This window comes from Sebastes fasciatus, chromosome 4 (genome assembly GCF_043250625.1).
Source record: "Sebastes fasciatus isolate fSebFas1 chromosome 4, fSebFas1.pri, whole genome shotgun sequence".
NCBI classification, from domain to species: Eukaryota; Metazoa; Chordata; class Actinopteri; order Perciformes; family Sebastidae; genus Sebastes; species Sebastes fasciatus.
The window spans coordinates 38613520-38637994 of NC_133798.1; the positions used below are offsets into that span (position 1 = coordinate 38613520).

The 24475-nt window shown below is 42.2% G+C and overlaps 1 protein-coding gene across 3 annotated transcripts in view; it reads right to left on the reverse strand.

The window, feature by feature from the left end:
* Window positions 1–4427: 4427 nt before the first annotated feature.
* The window catches only part of tmem117 (transmembrane protein 117), a 64884-nt gene continuing 44836 nt past the window's right edge, over window positions 4428–24475 (reverse strand). For all 3 annotated transcript variants that reach the window (XM_074634224.1, XM_074634223.1, XM_074634222.1), the window contains 5 exons: window positions 23311–23410; window positions 17713–17810; window positions 14048–14207; window positions 9988–10117; window positions 4428–9016 (listed from right to left, as the gene is read on the reverse strand). In XM_074634224.1, coding sequence (XP_074490325.1) covers window positions 8355–9016; window positions 9988–10117; window positions 14048–14207; window positions 17713–17810; window positions 23311–23410 — 1150 coding nt within the window. In that variant the 3' untranslated portion in view covers window positions 4428–8354. The remainder of the gene's footprint in view (window positions 9017–9987; window positions 10118–14047; window positions 14208–17712; window positions 17811–23310; window positions 23411–24475) is intronic.

Consider the following 24475-nt stretch of genomic DNA (forward strand, 5'->3'; position numbering starts at 1 on the left):
TGATAAATTTCACAGGGTCTCCCAGAGTCACGGAGCTGTCAGCACAGAGTGATGGGCCATGCCAGGACATGATACACTGATCTAATTGGAGGATAGCTCAAAGACAGTAGAGGAGATTCCAGTTGATCTGTAGCTGTGGCTCGCCTACTCTGGGGGACTTTTCTGCTTTATATTTAGCTGTAGAGCAGTATTTTTTGTGTGTGTCTTTTTTGATTTGGTGCAAGAAGACATGTGAATAGAGCAAATAGTAAATAATGTGAAAGGTTTCAAAAACGCCCTCAGAAAGATCAGAGGACGTGAAAAAAGAAGCTTCTTAAAAATGTGATTAAAAGAAACGAAAGCAATCGATCACAAATGCTCCAGACACAAATGCATTCGCCGCATGCATTGAGGAGGTAGTCAATACACTGTTAACACAACACGGCATCAACACGGCATCAGGCTGCAACACCCCACCACTATTTTTGAAACCCCGGTTTTGATGTGTTCTCTCAATTATTGCATGGTCCTCCAAAAAAATCAATATCTCATCTCTCAGCCCAATGGCAGACTTGGAAGAAGACCTCAGTCAAACAGTTAATACTCTCTGACAGTGAAATATATTTTCCCAGACAAACATCAAGCAACAGTTAAGACCTCAGGTGTTCATACAGCTGCGTGGTTTTCACACAGTCAGTGTTGTTTCATATTATAACATCAAAAAGCACCGAGCTGACACTCTTATCGGGGATAATTTACAGGCTTCGGTGTTGTGGATGCAACTACGCCTCACAGGATACCTGGCTGCTGATGATGGACTGCTGCAGAGATTAAACCTGTGGTATCACGGTCAGGGGTTAGTCTGTTTAACCGCTGCTCCATCGACAGTCTTTCATAGCTCACTCCTCTGGATATTTCCTTTACCCGTTGGTTTTCAACCTTTAAAGGAACAGTGTGGCGGTATCTAGCGGTGAGGGTGCAGATTACAACTTCTCCCGTGTGCCAAACGTGTCAGGTTGCGACTGTGGCCGACATGAAAACGTGAAAGACCCTCTCTAGAGCCGGTTGTTGTAAGAGTCGAGTGCTTAAAGGGGCATATATTTACACTTTACCCATATCAATATTTCTATATACAAAATACACATGACTATTGCCTAATACAGATCAAATAAAATGCACAATAAACTGAAGAGATACCAAATAGAAGTCAATTTAACACAGAAGCCTCTATGAGCACTCCATGAAACCACGCTCAAACACAGAGGGATTAGTAGCAGTTACTACTGACAAACTATACTATGACTTTTTATGACATTTTGTTTTATGTCACACTATAAAATTACTTTTCATGTAATGTTTATGACATACTATATTATGACTTTTTTATGACTTCTGTTATGTTATGATATACTATACTATGACTTTTTTTAGGACATTTTGATGACATATTATACTATGACTTTTTTATAGCATACTATAATATATCATAAAAAAAGTCATAAAAACATCATAGCACATTATGTCAAAAAGTGATTAAAAAAATCATAGTATAGTAAGACATAAAAAATCTGATTTAAAAAATCACAATATAGTATGACATGAAAAATGTGATGAAAAAAATCATCATATAGTATGATATAAAATATGTCCGTATAGTTTGTCAGTAGTAACTGCTACTAATCCCTCTGTGTTTGAGCTCTACTTCCGGGAAATATTGAAAATATTGGTATGGGTAAACTGTAAATATATGCCCTTGTTCTGGTCGGAGGGATCATGACAGATGTGGGCTGCAGGTTTCTCTCTCTCCTTGCTCATCACCTGTGATCACCCTCAGCTGTTGATAATCAGCCTGGCTGGGAGGCTATATCAGGTTGACTGCACCCTGCTCAGTTGGTTGTGTGTCTGCAGAGGGTCAACACCTTCAGTTGGCTCTCTGGGTTTACTTTGGGTTGTTGGTGTTTCGTGGGGTTTAGTGATCTTTAGCCAGCCTCTATTTCTCTTTTGTATCCACCCTCAGTGACTCCAAACTTACATTTCATATTGGTCCGATACCTTTTTGTTGTTGGTCTATCATTTCTGGTAGATTTAGTAAGCGGCTGTGGGGAGTTATATTCCCACAGTTTCCTTTTAGAACCCAAGGGACTCCTTTTATTATTATTTCTGTGTGCAGTTTATTTTTGTTTCCCAGTAGCGACCCCTGTCATTCAGGGTTTTGTTTTTTTGGGGAACGTAACAATAGGGGGCTCGTCCGGGACTTCTATAAACCTTTGTGTTTGTTTGTTCTTTGTGCAAGTATATTTTGTTGGTCGCTCTTGAAATAATAGTTCACTGCACATACCATGGAGCTCAGTGTGGAGTCATTTGTGGAGAATCCCACATGGGAGACGATCTGTTCATGTAGAAAGGCAGACCTAATCCAAATTGCTCATCAGTATGGCTTTACAGTGTCAGCGGGAAGTAACAAACATGAAAAATGTGATAAAAAAGTCATAGTATAGTGTATATATAGTAGTACGGGGGCGTGGTTTCATGGAGAGCTCAGCTGAGAAAGCAGCCACAGGACTCCAGCTGTCAGTTACCTCGTTAGGCTGAGCCAGGTAGTCCAGGAAGAGAGAGGGGAGTGGGTAGAGGTTTCTGTGTTAAATTGGCTTCCGTTTGGTATCTCTTCAGTTTATTGTGCATTTTATTTAATCTGTATAAGGCAATAGTAATGTGTATTTTTTATATAGAAATGTTGGTATGGGAAAACTGTAGCATAAAGGGACCATACCTTCCTTTTGTTGTGCAATCCTGTTTTGTACAATGACAATAAATAAACCCTGAACAGTGATGAAGCTAATTTATGTAAAGGCAGTCCACAAACCTCCACATGGCAAAACAGAGCTCTTTGAATTTTTGCGCCTCATTTCACGCAAAATAACAAATGTCAACCTCAAGGTGGCACCAGACTAAAAGTCAGGGGATCATCAAACAACACTATGATTCATCCTTTAGGGAATGTGAATATCTTTACAGAATTTTCGTGACTATTTAATAGTTGTTGGAAAACAACCGACTTCTCTATCCTCAGGCCTCTTGCGTGACTAAAAAAGTAAAAATTTGAAAAATGTTAGAAATAATAGTAATTTTCTGTAGCAGAGCAACTTTTCCTTGATTTCATATCTTATTAATCATCTCACGACTCCTCAAATTCATCTGACAAGGCATCGGAGAGGTCCCAACCCTGGTAGGAGAACTACTGCCTTAAGCCATGGGCTTCTTCATGTGGCTTCTGCGTCGCGTGGTGGCTGCGTGATGCAGGAGTCTGGTGTTCACACTAGATGCGTGTTGGCTGCGTGTCGGCTGCGTGTCGGCTGCCTGTCAGCTGTGTTTCTGCTGCTGCTGTCAGCCCTTTCTTTCTGCATAGAGTTTGCCTTTTAATGGCCATTTAACTTCATGATAAATATAATTCATATTTATTTTAGACAGAGAAAGGTTCAGAAACGTGTGGTAATTAGTAAATAATAGTAATAATTCCACAATTAAAACTCCGTACTGTATTCATTTATGATGCTTTCCAAGTCACTGCTTGTTCCACATCACTGTCCGGCACATATTTCAGAATAAAAGCCTTGTGTTAACAAATGAAGGAATTCTGTGCAAAGAAAACCCGCTTTAGGGCTTTTATTTTGAAATGAAAGCAGGAAGTGTTGATTTAAAAATAAGTCTTTACTTTTTTTCATCTCCGTAACATATTCTACAGATAAACCTCGAAACTGTAGTAAAGTCTTGCTGGTATGAAGTTAATATACAGTCAATAGATCACTTTCACTGTCTGTGACATATTCTACAGATGTCTAGACATGTAAACTGTATTATGTAGCTGATATGATGTTAATATACTGTCAATAGATCACCTTCCCTGTCTGTTGCTGCTGAAACACGCAGCTGAGACGCGAGCGGCTTGCCTGAAAAAAAGGCGAGCCTTCTATTCTATAAAATAGATGCGCGTCTCATGCGGGCAGTGTGTCCACCACTTTAAACCAATTTTGTTCACTTTTCCTGCCTCAGACGTTTTCAACCCGATGTGTAACTCATTTACACGTAAACACGTCCTGTAAGCAAATCCTGCCGCGGAACAAAAACCACATAACAAATTCAAATTGTTTCCCACTGGCATAAATCACACAGCGGACGGGCCCAGAGTGCAGCGCTCATACTAATCTAAAGCCGGGTGTCATGTGTACGCTGGCTACATATTCAAGTGTCCTTGTGAAGATAGTATCATTATTTCTCATATCGGCCGTATTAATTGGGTCAGCAGCTGCAAGAAGCTTGACCTGTGCTGTTGCTTGGCAACGATTTCCAAAGCATATAGAAAAAATGTAAAGTAGAACTTTTCTCGCTAAACAGATTCAGCAACCTCGTTCAAAAATATTCTATTATTGAATCTCACAAAGCCGTCAAAAGACAATATAACAAAATGTATTAATTTATTGGTCACACAAGGTTTAACAGACGTACAAGTACACTGAGCAAACACCGACAGGAGACTTCCTCTGCTTTAAGGAAGAACGCACAAACACGCAGGAAGTGAAGGGAGCGTCAACGCAATTCAATGAACATAGTATGAACAAGAAAAGAAGAAATCCTCACATGGAACCTAAACACAATACATTACAAACAGATTAGACCCCCTTCAAGTCCAGAGAGGTTCTGCCCTTTGGTGAGACACTAATGTCTAATGTCCTCGTAGAGCTGTAATGTATAAAAGGATAATTACACAACCAATTATGCTAAATAAATTGACCTCTTCACAGAATGGCCTTTGTCAAAAACAAGTGTATTAGCAAACACCTACACACAAGCCTCCAGTGAACACACACACACACACACACACACACACACACACACACATGACATGCACTATTAAGTATAAAACATCCTTTACAGACACAATTAGACACTTCTGCCTCCACACACACACACATCCACAGGGAATTCCTGTAAGAGGTCTGGAGTTTGCCACCGGAATAATTATTCAGTTTTATATATATATATATTTATATATATATATATATATATATAATCAAATAACACATGAATACATAAAAAAAATGATCAAATGGATTCATTATTGAATTAATTAATTAGAGGTACATTTAAATGGTGTATTAATTAACTATTTAAAGACATGTAAGCAGTGTGCCGACTACAAATGAAATGAAATCCAACCCAACAGAGCAGCAGCAAGAAGCTTCGATTGGCCCGACTCCTGCCCATAGACAGGTGAAGCCCCGTCCCATCCAGTGGACACCCATGGGACCTTATTTCGGAAATAAATATGAACGGTAGTCAACGTCAAGAGACAAATATTTTTTGATCCCGTTTGAATTGCGCCATGAATCACACAGATGTTTATCCATTTAAAACATCAATTTGCAAGTCAAGAAAGTCTCAGTTTGTTGTAAAACTGAAGTATCAGACTGTATACGTAATTAGAAAGACGACACCCAAAAGTGTGGTAGTGACGTCTCTCTCTCTGAAGCTACGATGCCTGCGTGTTTCGTACTGGGATGAACTCACACCAGCGACGGGTCTCGTTCTTTCTATCTCTTCCCGGCTGATAAAAAGACCAGAAGTCGCTGGTTAAATCACGTCAGGTATGATAACGTTTCATTTGTGCGTGGACGACTGCAAAGTTAGTTAGTTAGCTAGCTAGTGTTGGTGACATATACCGTGCGAGACGATAGATGTAGTTCACCGAGCGGTTTCACGTAAAGACTAGAATGGCACTCGGAGAGCGCAGACCTCCGCCAAGGTGCCTGCCTTTAAAAACAGATCACAGCTCACAGCTGGTGGGGTGGTCGGCTTGTTATTAACACGGTGAGTTTCCGTGTAACGTGTCGGCGGATGCCTCTCTCATTCAGCAGCCTTGTTATGTCTGTATAACGTTACACTACGTTGTCTCTCATCCCGTCATCTACCGCTTTGTTCTTTCTCACCGTGGAGCTCCACACACGTATCTCTCTGCTCGAAGAAGGAAGGAGGCGGGGTCACGCATCATCAACGCGTCATCAGTCACACTGCGCATGTGTTATACCCTGTGGTCTTAATGCTCAGACTGATCGCAATCCGTAAAAAGAAATCCTGAATCCGGATCGCCACAAAAATCGAATGGATTGTTCATTATGCCACGACCCCACCCCTCCAAAGAATTTCATTCAAATCCATCACAAAGTTTTGGAGTAATCCTGCTAACAGACAAACAAACACACCAACGGTGGTGAAAACATAACCTCGGGAAGCAGGTAACTAATTGATACTGCGACAAACTGCGACTTTCTTGACTTGCAAAAATTATCTTTTGTATTGACAAACATCATGAGTGTGATTCGTGGCGCAATTCAAACGGGATAAAAACAAATATTTGTCTCTCTCCGTTGACTAACATTCATATTTTTTCTGAAATAAGGTTCCGTGGTGGTCCACCTAAAGGGGCGGGACTTCATCTCTTTATACATAGCTGTAGCTGCTGGCCAATCAGAGCTCTGTCTGCTGCTGCTTTGGATTCATCTTCAAGTTATAGAGAGACGTCTTTAAATTTAAGCAATTCTGAAATGGAAACTGTAAATGTTAAAGCAGCAGACAAACTGTGAGATGCATTACGAGAGGCAGACACATCAGTAAATGGAATACAAAAAGCCTTTTTTAAATACATTTTGTGACTAATTCAATTCATCATTTAAAGACAGAATAAGGAATTCTTAATTGCCAAGTTATTATTTTACTTTAGTAAATTAATATATAAATGCCAGCAAATTTAATTAAATTATTTAAAATAGCCTTTTCGTCAGATGTATAAATTGAAGTCTGTAACTATTCTGGTGGCACACCCCGGGCTACATATATTTATAATAATGTTGAACACAACTCCGTCACGATCGGGTTGTTAGGGAGCAACGGATGTGATTACTTCTGATAGTTCCCTCTCTCTTTGAGAACTCATTTTCCAGCACATTATAGCACATTACAGCCCATTATAATGCAGAGTGATGCGAGAACACAGAATATCATTCCACTCTGTCTGTCATGAATATACCGCTTTTAAATTAGCATATCATCTTATGCAGCAATATTTGTTCAAAATACTGAATTATCTGGTATCTTTGGTCAAATTTATATGCAAAGTACTTACTGCCAAACGTATATAAAGCAATACAGGTTAGTAATGTAGTGATAATTGAGTTAGTATTTGCACTTTACATAAAAAAAACAACTGAAGGGCATACTGTTTTGGACCAAAAACTCCAAACACTGTTTATGCATTTTAAAGAGACTTCGGCAGTGAACACTTTCAAAGCCGGCGTAAAGATAAATTCTGCAGGTTTCACTTGCGTTTAAACATCAGGGATTTTTTTTTTTACACAAGGATAATATTTCAAATAAATAATTTTTCATGCATTTACCATGACTTCAAAAAAACTGCTTCTAAAACTTTTAAAGGTTTATCTAGACATAAAGAAGCCCTGAGCTTTTGGAGCAGAAGCCTCTCCTGCACTTCAATGACGTGTTTATGCCAAGGGCAAAAGCACCTTTCTGACTCTGTTGGTATTCAGTCCAGGCGCAGCAGCACACATAAACAATCACAAGGTGGCTTATTGGTTTGCTATTTGATCTGAGCTGATTGCATTTATTATCTCTGCAACTAATATCAAGTGAGGGGATGTGAATAAGTCATCAATTGATGTTCATAAATCATTTCATTTTTCAACAACAAGTGAGAGTAAGAGCGACGTCACACGAGAATAAATTAAAAAGATAAAGTCTTAGGATCAAATGAGGTAACAATTGACATGAAAGAATATATAAGACATTAATATAGCAGACCGTTACTAGGACATCTTCCGTTTTGTTGCCTATAGTATTATAGACTGAATGTCTGCATCCGAAGATATGACATATCAAGGCACTAGTGTAGCAGTAACACTCAGTAAAATCCACCTGACTGCAGTGTCACGACTGTAGAAATACTCCTCTGATTTAGGCACCAAAATAGTTGACAAAATTGAATTATGAAAATGCAAAATCCGAGCGAGCACCATGTCAATTTTAAGTTTGTATTCTGTTTTAAAAGATGTGTTTTGTTATTGGAATTGGTGCCGTTTCTAGAGGCTTTTTAAAAAGATTGTTTTACAAAAATATATTCAACTGCAACAGCCGTCAGGGCATCAGGGCTTTGGTGATCACGTAACATCACTTTGTCCTGCTCCTGTTGCAGCTTGGTCTCATCTGAAGAGAAGCGACGATTTAAGATCTTGGCGAACTGCATCTTGAGCTCTCATTACCAACCTGTCCACAGTTTTTATAGTTCAAAGTCTGAGGAGTTCATAAGGTCACGGAGACAGCTTGTGGACATCAAAAGAGACTGCCGGTTCCTCCTGCTCCGCGCTGTCAATCACAATGCTCGGATGTGTCTCTTGGGTTTCCATGGAAATAGTGGAGTTCGTCGAGGGCGTCGCTCCGAAGTGCGGCTCGTCCACCGAGAGAAGCATGGGCGTCCCCGCTCGTTTCAGACTGTCACTCATGGTCACGGGCACCTCCTCCGGCGTTACCCCCATCTCCTTGCTGTACTCCGACGGCGACTTCCTCTTTATCCTCTCGTACGACTTGTCCGGGTTCTCCGTGATGGTCTCGCTGTCCTGAAACCGCCCGAACAGCCAGATGAAGAACCCGAAGAGGACGAACGCCGCCAGGCTCGGGACGAAAGCCATACACTTGATGTCCAGGCTGGCCCCGGTGTAGCGGCTGTGGAGGAACATGTCCCGATCCACGTAGGTCATGTTGCTGTTGGGATCGACGTTGTTGGAGCGCCACTCGTAGCTGAGGGTGCTGTGGTTGAAGAGGACGAGCGTTTCCGGCTCCTCCACCGTGAAGATCTTCTCACCGGGCCCGACGTACTGGCCGTACTCGTAGGGCTTGTAGAAGATCTGGTTCTTCCACATGTTGAGGTCCAAAATCAGCACGAGGAAGATGATACCGTAGTTGAACCACTTACCTGTAACGAGACACGTGACTTCTGTTAGACTCAGAGGAATAAACACGCACGCACTGTACAGATAATTTAACAGACGGGCAGATTGATGTACAACTCTAGTCTACTCCAAACAAGATTTAGAGGGCAAAGTCAGACAGATAGATACGCTGTCACCTTCGTTTATCAAGAATCCCTCTCCCTTTGCATATAGCTCACGCACTGAGACACACATCCATCTGTAGGTGCTACTTCCTCAACAGTATCTTCTAACGAGATCACTACATTACCATGAGACCGCCATCTCCCCAGGTTGACTGATAGCAGGCAGATGTCTCCCCGGGTATACGTGACACCTCTGCCTTCCTCTCCCCGAGATATGCCGTTAATAAGCTTTTAGTTAAACCAATCACGTCGCGCCGGAGCCATTTCCATAATGCTTAATGGATATGCAATGCATTAGGGTTAACAACCTTTCGCGAATCACTGAGCGTTTGAGCAGCTTAACATTTAGCACGGGAACATTAGTTTTGCCTTCTCTTTATGGTCGTGAGTCAGCGTGTGCACGCAGCAGAACAAAATGGAGAAGCCGGGAGGACGGTTTCCAAATGGGGAAATACACTCGACATTAAGACACGGAGACGGTGGAGGACGATGAGAGATGAGTCTCGTACGGGAAGCACAGTGGAGCCACCTGTGTGCCACATCAGCTACACATGTATTATAAATAGTTGCTGTGGTCTAGCCATCAAACTGCTTCCCACATGGAGGAAAATAGAAAACTAGAGCAGGCTGAGCGTGTTTGGTGTTCACAATACAACTCAGAAATAGGCCAAAGTATAAGTATGTCTCCCTCGTGGACATTTCTTTCTGCTGTTTATAATCAGTCTATGAATACGGGTGTTATTTTGACTACTTGGTAACGCTATAGAGCTACTCCTCATGAAACAATGAGATGACCCCGTTCTTTGCATGCAGCACGTGTCCGCCTCTACCTGTGATGTGAATGTGGTACTCGTCTTTAAAGATGCTCTTGCAGACAGGAAGCTTGACCTTGACATGCGTTGTTGACATTCCTGGTAGATTCATATCCAGGTCACCCATGAAGTGAGGGAACTCCCAGTCCTGAAACACACACGGGCATATATGAATGTATCTGTGATAACGTCGCCTCAACAACATTTAAATAACCCAATCGACGGGACAAATGTCAGCCGTGTATCGCCGCTTTATTGGAACACTGAACTTTCTCATATTAGCTGATATTAAGTCTCTGCGGAGTCTCTTGGTGCACTGACTGGAGGTCAAAACATGCCAGCTGCTGTACGCGGTGTGTTTACAGGCTTGTGGAGTGTACTAATGTGCACTGGGATTTCAACATGTCAAAACACATCAACAGGCAACCCAAACTGACATTTAGAAGCTGCCCGTGCCCTGTGGGGTCACTTAGCTCTGTTTGCTGGTATGTGGTTATAGTTGGTGGCCAGTAGCTGTCATACATATCCAAAATAAAGAAATTAAACCAAATTAAAGAAATACATTTTTACCGGTGAGAATATCTTTCTTTAAAAGTCTCAGTCCTGTGAAAACCATGTATCTCCAATAGGTCAACTATTCACTGTGAACACAGTCCTGTGATCGGCTTTGTGACGACGTATTTTTCCGTAAATCCAATAACATTTTAAATGCTTTACTTAGCTTAAAGGGGACATATCATGCAAAACTCACTTTTTCAGTGCTTGTGCTCATACATGTGGATATCTGGAGTTCCAGCTTGAGATCTACCTTAGCCAATCAGAGCAGACCGGGCTTAAAGAGACAAGCTGAGTGTTTCAGACAGAGGGTGAATACAGGTATATTCAGACACACAGTATGAGAAAGATAATGTGTTTTGAACATTAAAGCTGCAGTAGTCAGTATATTTTTGGCATCATTGGGCAAAAATCCCATAATAACCTTTCAGCACTATTGTAAAGTGTTCTGAGAGAAAACTAGACTTCTGCTCCTCCTCATGGCTCTGTTTTCAGGTTTTAGAACATCTAGCCCGTGACGGGAGACTTTGACCAATCACAGATCATTTTAGAGAGAGAGCGTTCCTATTGGCTGTGCTCCGGTCATGTGTCAAACTTGGCGTTCCTTCAAGTGATTTCCAACAAGGCTGCCGGGTCACAAACTTTCTCATTTGCCAGCTAAACCGTGCACTACAAGATGATTCTGAGAACATCTGAGGAGAGAAATAGACATTAACGTAACAGAATATTGATTCATATTTGATCAGCGTTGCCTAGTTTCACCGTTTGGTCGGAGTTTGCGAGTGATTGATAGCCGGCTCTCATAGACGGCAGCTGGACAGCAGACCTCAGATCAGCTCTGACGGCTTGTTTTCCTCCGGTCTGTGAAATCTTGCAGATGCCGTTAGGAGCACAGGAGGACACCGGAGGACACAGAGGAACATGATTTTTTCAGATTACCTGTTTCATGCACTACTGTCACAATATAGCGACCGTTTTATAAAAATAACTTTTTTTAATCATATTTGCTCCAATCTCACCTACTGATGCTTTAATGTAAACATGTAAACATGGTCTAGTAGAAAACCCAAAATACAAGTATGAACCTGAAAATGAGCACGATATGTCCCCTTTAAGAGGTTCCCATAAAGGAACAGTTAACCCTTCAGTTTATCTGAAAAACCACCAACATTTGGAGATGCGTGGTTTTCACTGGACAGTGATGAAATGAGACACTTGTGCTTCAGTTAGTGTGTGTTAAGGAAATTAATAATGTATGTAATATTTAAAATTGATTCCCAAAATACTGACTTGCAACTTCTCTGAGGCGTGTAATTGACTTTGTAACATCTGATGTTGGAGATGGTTCCTTCAATAGGAAAAGTAAATGTCTATTATTGGACGTAAACGCCATGAATGCTTTATTTTATAGCGCAATACATATGATATATATATATTCTTTTATGTACTCCAAAATCTGCATTAACTAATGTAACTTTATAATCAGTTACTTTGCATTATGAAAGCGTGTAATTAAGAAGACAAACACAGATGAAACTAATGAAAATCACACAGAGACTGACGGCAGAGAAAATGTTTTAAAAACGTTGAGCTGACTTAATCATCTCGCAAATTAGCTTTTATCATTTCTATTACGTAACAAAAAAAAACAAAGAGCACGTAATTTTCTTTTTTAGATCAGCTACATTTCCCCTCGCCGCCCGTTATTTGCAGAGAGCGTCTCGCTGCATCACATTACCACACGTCTACATTCCCTGTATCCTCATGTGATCCAGAGTCTCCCCTGCCACTATCTATGAACAGCATAACAGCTTGGTGATGGCCCCCTGGATATTAATTAAGTCCTCCACTCCTCTTCCATATCTGCAGTATATCTGTTGCTATAGCACTAACAGGCATGGCATTTAAGCCATGCAGCTCCCTCCCACAAAATAATGAGTCTCTAGTAAATTGGTAGTGTGTATCGGCATATCGTCGGCATATGTAAATGTGTATATGCACGTACACAAAGGACATAGAAAATCTGACGTTCAGCCGGGTTGAATGCGGAGAAACAGCACAATTATACACTAAAAAAAAAGTAGCTTGGAGGCAAATCCAGACAGGTCATTAATTGGGGTATTAATTAGTTTGAGAACAACAACACTGATGTGTTCTCATGGAGGTGAGGGATTAACTGTGGCACCCTGTGCTCCGAGATGGAGGCGGATGAAGCTGTTGGGAGGGCGGTGGCGGATGAATTTTTATTGACTGGTGGAACGTAGCGACGGCCGCCAAGCGCTCGGGCCGTGTAGCAGCGCGGGCTAACTCGGCTCATAAATAAGTGTAATAAATGTGCTTGCTGTACACTGTGCAGAAAATGAGAGAAGGGCCTTGTCATAAACAAATCCATGCGAGTGGGGAGAGATATACCGCTAAGTTAGGAGGGAGTCCAAACGCAGATGTCAAAATAGGGAGCGTGCCCTTCATTCTCTCATCAGATCTGCCGGCCTCAGCACGACTCCAGCGTCTCTGTTGAGTAAACGCTTGCATACTGTAGGCTGTTCTATATATCTGCATAATCACAATCATTGAGTAAATAAATGAGAAAAACAGCACAGTGTGAAGTAATTACCGACCAGAGCAGCCAGAAGCCCTCTTTAAAATAATGAATTGTTCCAATAAATAAGTCTAGAAATCACTTTTATTGGTGCAGTTGTTCTAATACATATTACCATGGGAATTACAGTGGTGGCCTTGCCAGGTTTCTGTGGAGTGTATTTGTTACACCGGAAGACGCAGGCTCTCAGTAATTAGCATAATCGACGGAGTAGAAACGTATATTTAGGGGGAAAACCAAATATTAGTCTTGCAGCGTGTCCTCTAATACCCGCCAACGAGGCCTTGTGAAATATGTTCATTAAGCGTTTTTGGAGGAGCCGTGTTGAATTAGGCTCGCAGTCAAACCACATACATGATTGGCCTGCGGTTCTGGCTCCTGGCTAGTGGCGTTAACAAAAAAAAAATGCCTTCTCTTTCTCCTCAATACACAGTTTTGTTTTTTTTGCCCAGACAAACACATTTACATATTCATAAGCCACTGACACAGGCTTTATTGATGTACACTCTCCTGCGGGAGGGAGGGAGGACATCGGGTGGGAAAAAAAGAGAGGGAAAGTGAGAAAAAGTCCAATCTTGTGAGTCATCATTAAAGAAAATAAACTCGGCTCACAGGGGAGGAGAGGAGGAGAGGGTGAGTTCACAGCTGAGGTCTGGGAAAGAGGGATGGAGGGACTGAAGGAGAGGAGATGTAAAGGAGTAAACAGTTTGTATATCTATATATTAGTGGGTGTATGTATATATGTGTGTGTGTGTCCATGCCAACTGAGAGTGATCAAACACGCCTCTCGCTGCTCTGTGCCGCAGTGTCCCATTGATGAATAGGAGGGGAGGGGAGGGAGGGGAACTGGCAAGATGGGTAGCGGAGTAAGCCAAGAGACGTCCCAGCTCCCTGTTTTTAATTGGCCACGGGGGAGCGGTCTACCTGCATGACAATGAGAAGGTCGAAGACCAAGATGAAGGAGGCCAGGAAGGCTCTGGAGACCTCGTCGCTGGGCAGGAAGCCGCGGTTCAGGTTGTCCCAGCTGATCCAGTCGGTGCTGATGACCAGAACCACCACCGACGTCAGAGAGATCAGCACTGACCTGCAGGGAGAGGAAGAGGAAGAGGAGGAGGAGGAGGAGAGGAGAGGAGAGGAGAGGAGAGGAGAGGAGAGGAGAGGAGAGGAGAGGAGAGGAGAGGAGAGGAAGAAGAGAGGGAGAGGAGAAAGAGAGGAGAGACGGAGAGGAAGAGCAGGGGAGACGAGAGGAGAAGAGGAGGAGGAGGGGAGGGAGAGGAGAGGGAGAGGAAGTAGGAAGGGGGGGGGATGAGGAGAGAAGGAAGGAAGGAAAAGGAAGGAGAAGAAAGGATATAAGGAGGAAGGCAAAGTAGAGGGGAAGAGAGGATGGAAGGAAAAAGGAGAGGAGCAGAGGAGGGGGTGAGAAAAAGGGAAGGAAAGAAAGGAGAGAGAGAGGCAAGGAGACAAAAGAAAAGGAAGGAGCGGAGGAGAGATAAATCGATGAATGACGAACATTAAAAAGTACAAGACCTTGAAAAAAGTGTTTAAATATCATTTGAGACGAGGTGAACCGGTGAACGGGTATATCTGGGAAGACAAACAGCTCCTCTTCCTCACCGCCGTCAAACGCAAGGAAAGATAAATCAGATAAATTCAGTTTCTCAATAACGTATCGAACAACAATTTTACCCGGATTTGAAAAATGGCAGCAGATAAAGCTTCCAGGAAGATGAATGTGCACGGAAGAAAAACAGTTTCTGTTTGTGGCTGCAGAGACAATTCAAAAACCCTACTGCATACATATTTCCATATTTAATATTTCATTTACCTGCATGCGATCTCTCACCCTCTCTGAATAGTGTTTATGTCACATTGCAGTAATTCTACATTCACTGTTTACTGGAACATTTCTCCGCCATGTGAAGAGAGGCACAATGAGAGGCCAGTATTATCCTCCGCTGTGCATTGTGTCTCAATGTCACCCAGTGATTGCCGTTGCTGTTGTGTGCATTCTCACACCACAACATCGGCTGGCTGCATTGCAGATAGCAGAATGCCAGCTCATATCCCATTTCAGCTGGAAGGGAGATGCATTTTTAGGGGGTTTTATTATTCCGCAGTGGGATTCTTCTCCTCGGCTATGTCCGACTTTTGGCAACGTCCTTTACAATTTGCCTCGACCCCTTCAGCGCACGCTGACAAGATGCATCCGGCAACGCATTTATCAATCATATCTCAAGCTCTGCATTTCAAATGAAGGCTCGTCAAATTCCAGCATTGATTGTGACAGTGCGAGACGGGGGCGTCCGTCAATAAAATGAAGGGCTGCAGGAAAAAGTCACAGAACAATCCGACTGCTCGCATTCTAATCGCAGGTGAATCAATCCTGCGAAAAAGGGAATGTTAAACACCGCGGGGCAAAAAAACGTCTTTGTACTTTGAGATGTCTATGTCCTGACCTCTCTGTGTACATATCAAACAGATGAACAAACTGTTTCAACCGTATCCTCTTCTCCACGTCCTTCACTTCTCACTCCGTGACCCTAAGATGAACCGCGGGGGGAGAGAGGCGTTCGCGTGTCGGCGTTTGACTGACAGCTCTGAGACACTTTGGTGAATGAACACCGCCGGGACCGAGCACTGGTGGTGTATAACACATCCACCACGTGGGGGAACGCTTCTACTCGGCCGTCTGGTAATGGGCATATCAGACATGGTTTGCAGCATTTGTTTAGAAAGCTATTTAAGGGTCACAGCTTGTGGTGTGAGAAGGAAAAAGCAGGGCTGTGGTTTGCCCCGTGACCTTGCTGTGTCTATTGATTTTCACCCTGTTCTTCTAATTAAAGGTGCTGACACTGAGTGAGGGAAGATTAACACGGCTATTGACTGCGTGTAACCCTGCAACGGGCTGGAGAGAGCACATAACACACACATACATGCACATTTAAAGAGCCTTGTAGGAATATTAAATGCATTTAGTGAGCTAGTAGGAAGAGAAGCTGATAGGAAATCTTATCATGTGCACGCAGACAAAGACACACTTTGGGCCCTGCAAATACATTTTCTTGTTTGTAGTTTTTTTTCCGTATGGGATTCACCAACGTTTGAATGAATGAAGACAACATTTTACGAGTGGTCGAGAGCACTCTTACGCCGCATTCACACCATGCAGCGGCAAACTTGCAATAATTACATTCTTCTGTGGCCGGGGGGGCGTATTCGTGTGTTTAAGGCGGGAGGAAATACTTAGTAACACAGGTCAACATGTCACAGGAGTCGCAGGACTCGATTTACTAATTAGCTGCGGGTCCCCTCTGGCTGCACTTTGCTGCTAAAAGTTAAAGGTCCCATATCGTAAAAAGTGAGATTTTCAGGTCTTTTATATTATAAAGCAGGTTTCAGTGCTTTATATAAATACTGTTAAACTATCAAAACGCTCAATATACGGAGAAAATAAATTGTGCGTTTGAAACAAGCCGTTAGGATTTCTGTCCATTTGTGATGTCACAAATATACAATATTTAGACCATTACGCGTTTTTAAACGTAAACATTCTAAATGTGTCCCAGTTTATTTCCTGTTGCAGTGTATGTAAATAACATCAGCTGACAGGAAGTAAACATGGACCCAAACTGTTGCCTAGCAACGCAATTCTGTTGCAATTCCGTTGAAATTCACTAAAACGGAGCGTTTCAGACAGAGGGTGAATACAGGTACATTCAAACAGACAGTATGAGGAAAATAATGTGTTTTTTGAACATTACAGCATAGAAACACAAAATACAAGTATGAACCTGAAAATGAGCACGATATGGGACCTTTAATCTTTCCCCAACTTTTGTATGGCCGCACTTCGCTGCAGAATCAAACGGCCACAGCTCGCTGAGCTCAGGAACAGCCGCCGCAGCTTTTCATAAACGTTGCATGACAGCTCACCATATGCCGCACTTAAAAAAACATTAAAAAAAACACAAGAATATCATAAAATCTAATTTAGATTATTATTATAATGATTAGATCATTCAATTTGTGGGCTAAAGAATTACTATTGATCCACTTCAGTCTTCCCAATTAAGACTATAAAAACCCTTGGATGATATTGCGTGCGTTCATCTTCTGAATGGCTTACATACTGGTCTTTGAGGCTTTTTGATTTTCCTGTAACGCCAGTAGTTTAGTTAACAGTATACCTCGATTTGACTGCTGCAAGTGCAGCTACTGTTCTAGATTTTCTCAATTTAGGATCAATGAAGTCTCTCTATTGTATTTTTTGGTGGCATATCTCCAGTTCTTGAGCATGTGTGAGAGTATTTGCAGTATAGTGTTTCGGGGGCGTTACCTATATGATAATAATAAAGAATCGACCACACGCCTCCAATTTACGATCAAGTAGGATTCTTCATTGAGCACACTTGAGTAAGAGCAGATCTGGATGGTTAAGAACGTTTGCTGTGTTTGGTGCATCTGACTTTTCTTATTTATTTCTCTTAACAGAAAATTAAGAGAAAATATAAGATAGCTTTAAGAGAATGTTGCTGCACGAGGCCCAATGTTTCACAGACAGTTTATCTCAATGTAAGAAGACATTATACCAGAAGAGAACGATCCTGTTGTTGCCTTGTTTCCAGAACCTTCTGGCTGCTTTGCCCCAGTCTGGGTAGTGCTGATCCTGGAGCATCATATCCGTCACCTGCAGAGAGGAAAGAGCTTTTAATAGAGATTGGATGTAGAGGAGGTTAAAACAGTTTAGCTTCGCTTACAAAACAGCAAACAGCCGGCCTGGCTGTGTCCAAAGGTAACAAAATATTCCTACCAGCACCTGTAAAGCTCCCTAATCAACACGTTATATCTAGTTTGAGTAAACGGTGCAAAAAACAAATTGCAAAAATGACAAGTTGTGGTTTTACGGAGGGGTAAAACTAATTTCCAGGCGGAGTGCAGTAACTTCCTGGAAGTCACTTTTCACACTTTGGTTTTTGTACAAATTGAACAAACAAGATATAACGTGTTAATTAGTGATCTTCAGAACCTTGCTATCTGTTTCCCCCTGCTTTAAGTCTTTGTGCTAACCTAACCATCTCCTGGATGTAACTTCATATTTAAAGGTCTTATTGATGACATTTTTATTTAGACAAATACATCTACAGAGCGTTTAGAAATGTGCTAACTAAAAGTATGGCTTTTCCTGAAAAAAATTCTGATTGAAAAAATGTTGGCGGGTCCAAAATGATTTAGTTTTGTTTATCTCTGTGGAAGATATCTGACGTTCGGTTCCCACTTCTAACAAGGCCTGTGATCCAACAGTATGTTGTATATCGCGTGTGTCTCCGCTGTTCAGACTCAGACTCCAACACAAACTACAGTGAAGCACCAAAACCTCTTGGTTGTATCTAGTGAAGCCCGTCTGTTAAACAGTGTTGGCTGTGGTTGAAGGACGCGGGGGAGACCGTAGCTTTGGTCTCCAGGACCGGAGTCTCTGCTGTACTCTGCTCCTCTGCTCCTCTGCCTGCCTTCACTCACACACCGTGCTCCTTCTCTCTCTCTCTCTCTCCACCTCTCACGTGCATGCTGCTCACTCCACACTGCAGAAGAGTTAGTTTAGCTCTGAGAATATCTAGTGAATGTTCAGTGGACGTTTGTGCAGAAATAACTGCTGCAGCTCCTCCAGACCAACAGAGGTTTCCCGTGTCTTGTGAAGTGACGGGGCTCCGCAGAGAGAAACGTTATCGTCTCCGACCAAAACTCCGGCGTCTCCGGCCGCGGTCGGGAGGCTGAGGCAGGAAAAGCCAACACTAGGATCAGCATTGATTCATGGAGAGACCTTGGTCTGGTCAGCTAACATTACTGCCAAGCAGCTGAAATATAGAGTGATATTGTGCTTTTAGCTGACGTGTGTCTCCTCACTGTGTTGAGCGATGCTCCTTCATGTCTATGTAGAGCGAGCACAAGCGCCAGCAACAGGACGCTGACTTTAGTTGACTTAACGGCCCCAGGTGTCGCTGTTAACAAGACATTTCTGATTCTTACATAGAGTCCCTTTAAAGCTACAGCATACAATGATATTTTAGACAGTAGTGTACTTGTGAGGCTATTTCCTGTTTCAACATGGCTATGCACAATACAAGGTGCAAACAAACAAAAACAACAACAAAAAAGTTTTCCAAGTTTGTTGCGGGAGAAGTTGACCGGCCTGCCGTGCACAGTCCTGACCTCAACCCCATCCAACACCTGGAATCCAACTGGAATGCCGACTGTGAGCCAGGCCTCGTTCTGCCTCGTTAGAGCAGGAGCTAATCCCTGAAACCAGGTCCCAAAATCTAGCGGAAAGTCTGTTAGAGTATATCAGCACGCATAGTTTCTGGAATTACGTTCAACAATCACACACAGGAGTGATGGTGTTGATCATGTAGTGACAGTGTTCACCTGCTGGAATTAATGAATCCACCTGCTGCTCACCAATCCATTTTAATTATACTTAGTTTTAAATTATACATATGATAAATTATGAATAATTCAGAATGGCACAGGTTATAAACACACATGTGACTATTTATATTCAAATACTGAATAATTGATATTGAATAACACTTCATCTGTGATTAAACACTAATGAGTCTGTGATAACCTTCAATACATATCGACGTTCATTATTAATGTTGTGTCGTTCCACTGCCTGTATCAGTCGGTGATGATGTTTTCACTCAGTTGTCATTACTAATGATAAACAGTAGATGTTCTGACATGGATACAGAGATGTATCAGAGTGTTCTATAAAACGTCCCACTATATTCTTGGAGTGGAGCCGATGCAGGGGCAAGGTCAGTTCGTCAATAAAGCGCCTCGCTGCAGATACCGTAGCTCGTGTTGGAAAAAGGGGATTTGAACGAGGCGATGTGTGTGTGTGAGATGTTTCTGTCGTCGCAGCGTTGCAAAAACAGACACTTCCTGTTCACTCATCTAGAGAAGACACACTGCAAATCTGCAAGGCGGAGGAGACACAGAGGTCATCTTCAAAGTGCCTTGTTGAATTAATCGAATGTAAAAAAAACCTTGTGAGTAATTTCTGGAATCAGCACTTTGCCTTGGCCCAACTTTCTATCTCTCACACACACACACACGCACACGCACACGCACACACACACACACACACACACACACACACACACACACACACCTGTCTCCCCGATTCACCTTCTCACTCGCTGCTTCCCCCCCCCCCGTCTCCCTTCTGACCAGACTTCTACATTTCCCTTTCCCCTTCACCTCTGTTTCTCACTCCTTACCTTCCTCCTCCTCCTCCCCCTCTCCTCTCCTTCTCTGCAGTATGTACTGTAGAATACTAATGTGACCGGTGAGGGAGCTTGTCAAGCTTGTCTCAGCTGTGTGCACGCCAGTGCCAGAGCCCCACTCCTCCCACCACAGGTAGTCCACTTCCCGCTGGAGCTCTCCTCCTCTCTTTATGTTGACAAATGAACAGAGGTAGGTTTCTCCTCCAGCGTACTCCCGTCTCCTCCCTGTGCATTCATTGTTTCCTCTGACCCTTCTTAGATCAAACTGCGTGTTACTCTGAGGATTTGGTAGCAGATTGAGCCGGACCGGCACAGAGGTACCTTATAACAGTAGAGAGGATATATACACCTGACCTAGAAATTAGAGGAGTGTGTGAAGGATGGCTGCACCGTGTATCTTCTATATGATGTATTAGCATAGTTATTACATTAATTGTGATCTGAAAACGTGGCTAAACGTAGCCACACTTCCGGCCTTAAGGCTGTAAACCAGGGGTCAGCATCCTTTACTATCAAAAGAGCCATTTTAGGCAAAAAAAATGAATATAAATCTGTCTGGAGCCACAAAACATCTGATCATTGTGATGAAGGTAACACAGTTTATAGTTTAAGTATATAGTATATAAGTCTAATGCAGTGAAGGCCAAAGTGCAAATTTACGACGGAGTATTAGAGCCACATTGAGGAAAAAAACATCTGAGATTTCCAGAATAAAGTCATAACATTACGATAAAAAAAGAAAATAACACGTAAAATTACTACTTTATAATATTATTACTTTATTTTCATAATATTATGACTTATTTTCTCGTAATATTCTGATTTTATTCTCTAAATCTCAGATTTTTTTTTTTTTATACTCCGTCGTACCGTCGTACCATAGACCTACAACAAAGATAAATAAAAATGGAAGTGGAAACAAAAAACAGTTATTCATTTCCATTTTTATAAATCCACAGGGAGCCACTGGAGAGGGGCTGAAGAGACGCAGGTTGCTGACCGCTGCTGTAAACGCTTACACACAAGAAAAGAAAACGGTTGGGTAAAGAATCTGTAGTTTGGTCTGAGCTGACGAAGCCAGGTGTTCATAATTAGCTAATTCAAAACGGTGTCTCCATTATACTTTGGCCCTTAAAGGGTATCTCCCAATTTATCCTCTCAGACTTGGCTCTGCATTGTCGGACGTGACTTAACTTTCATCAGCATAATGCTCCGATCCCGTCGTGTGGGATGGATGGTATGCATCCCATCGGACAACTCAAGACGGTTGTATGGTTGCAGAGTCGGTTCTTTGAGGGTTAAATTCGGTGCATGGACAATACGGCATCATATCCACTAAATTTGTTTTTCACTACCTTGAAAAACAGGCTTTGGCTGATGTGAGACATCCACGTTTGTTTGCTTTTTCAGGCACTTCCACATTATTAGGCACCAAACTGGATATATTGGAGCTTTGCAGAAAAAATTCAGAATTATCGTGGTTATGATTTGGTTGTTTACTTTAACGCTATTTAAAAGAAACTGGTAATCATGGTAAATCCAATGAGACATGTACACATCACGAGCTGTACTTCATCAGCCACCGCTGTGCTTTGAGATGAATGCTAAAAAATACAATTGTGAACATAAAATTAGCAAGCTTAAGTCCTAACATTGGCATTTTAACATGCCTGCAGCGAGCTAATAGGTATTGGTATGACAAATGTTACTGGATGTCAACACAGATGTTTTGCATGACACTTTTATAATGTTAGCATTAGGACTGTCAAAGTTAATGCGATAACAACACATTAACACAAATTTGTTACTCAAAGATTCTGATATCATGTGAAACTAGAAAACCTAATGAATCCATCAGTACCAACCATGTCATACTAACTTGTCGCAAAGGAGACTAAATAAAGCTCCAAACTTATGCTAAATTTTGGCGAGGAAAAAACTGTCATGTCCATTTTCAAAGGGGTCCCTTGACCTCTGACCTCCAGATCAGTGAATGTAAATGGGTTCTATGGGTACCCACGAGTCTCCCCTTTATGATAATCACATGCAGTTTGGGGCAAGTCATAGTCAAGTCAGCACACTGACACACTGACAGCTGTTGTTGCCTGTTGGGCTGCAGTTTGCCATGTTATGATTGGAGCATATTGTTTTATGCTAAATGCAGTACCTGTGAGGGTTTCTGACAATATCTGTCATTGTTTTGTGTTGTTAATTGATTTCCAATAATAAATATATACATATATTTGCATAAAGCAGCATATTTGTCCACTACCATGTTGATAAGAGGATTAAATACAAAAGGTACATTTTGAACAGATAAAGAAATGTGTGATTAACTTGTGATTAATCTTGATTAACTATGGACAATCATGCGATTAATCACGCTTAAATATTTTAATCGATTGACAGCACTAGTTAGGATGCAATTCTGTCTGATATCAGGCAAATTTGGCAAGTTGACATGCTAACATTTAGCTCGGGGTGAATGTCAAACCTCGATAGGCCTACAGAAAATAGTCAACTGAAACAACAGTTAACATTTGAGCACTTGGCGTCTTTAACACGAGCATTCATCTCCAAAACAGCTGCTGGTATTTGGAATATAGTTTATTAAATGATTTGATATATTAATGTATAATATTATATCTATATAATAATAAATATATTAAGAGTTGTCTTGTAATAAATTTAAGTTTTGGACAAGTGGAAATTATGACCTGCTGGAACTGGCTGATAAATTAGGAGATCACCATCTTCATCATCTTCTGGGGACCATGACTATCTGCATGTTACCAAACCACGCTGCTATCATGGCTAAAAAGATTATTTTATGTACATTTTAATAAAATGAAATCTTTCCTTTCATATATGCAAACGTATCTAATGTTTAGGATATCTCACCATCCACGCAGTGACAAAGTCTCCCATCCACGTCCCCACCGCAGCGATCTTCATGAAGCTCTCATTCCTGATGCCCATGGAGTCCGTCACCATGTGAGGCCTGCGAGGACAGAAGACCAAGAGTGAAACACAGGACATAAAAAATGAAGTATATGTCATGAGGGCAGTAAAAGGAGGCAGAAAGGGAAGGCGGCAACACGGCTTCAACAAAGAGAGAGCCCACAGAGGGAGAGCCGGTGCAGGCCGGGGCGAACAGAGAGAAACCGGTCACTGCCGCTAAGTATCATGATGCTAGCTGTCAGGGTCGATCAATATCAATCTGATCCTGTGAAAACAATGAGCGATGGCTCTACCTTCCATAAAGCCCCGAGGATTGTAAACAATTTACACCAGCGCGCTGGAATTTATGCACTATCACCGCTTCCATTTGGTCCTGCGGTGTTGGGCAAATTATCCATTTGTTTGGCAAATTTGTCTCATGTCGAGTTGATTTCAAATCAACACTGCCATCCCAAAGAGACCCCCCCCCTCCATCCCACCTCCCTCCTATTAATGCAATAGATCTGAGTGAGCTCAGTTAACATCAACCACAGCAGCATAGAAGCAAAGCACAGACTGGGTCAAGACGCGCTATTAGAGAAACAATCTCACATGCAATAGCATCTGATAAGAGATGACATGCTTTCTTTTGGAGTCCTAGTTTACGCCTTCATCTCTGTACAGTAAGTGAAGATGAGAAGCTTTTGTTCAGCGCCGCAAACCCACCCACCTAACACACACATCACTCTATTTTCTCCAGGTAATAGCGCAGGGAGGGAGGGAGGGAGGGAGGGAAAGTGGGTCAGTCGCCTCCTATATGGGACCTGTGCCGGTGGAGAACAGAGGGGAGCGAGGAGGCCTGTTTGATCTCCTGGCAGGCGGTGTCTTAGAGGCTGAGTGGAGCAGGTGGGCACCCATCACCTCCCCCCTCAAGCCCTATCTCACCCCCCACAGGTCACACTCATGAATATAATAGATGGCGATGGATAGGGCTCTGGCTGCGCTTTCAAGGGGTCGTATTTGAAGTCAATGGCTCCATTCGTCTTTGTTTTCCCCCGGTCATTTTCTGGCCGCCAGCGAACACCAATAAAAATGTTTTCTATTGCACAGAGGGCTCTGGAAAAAA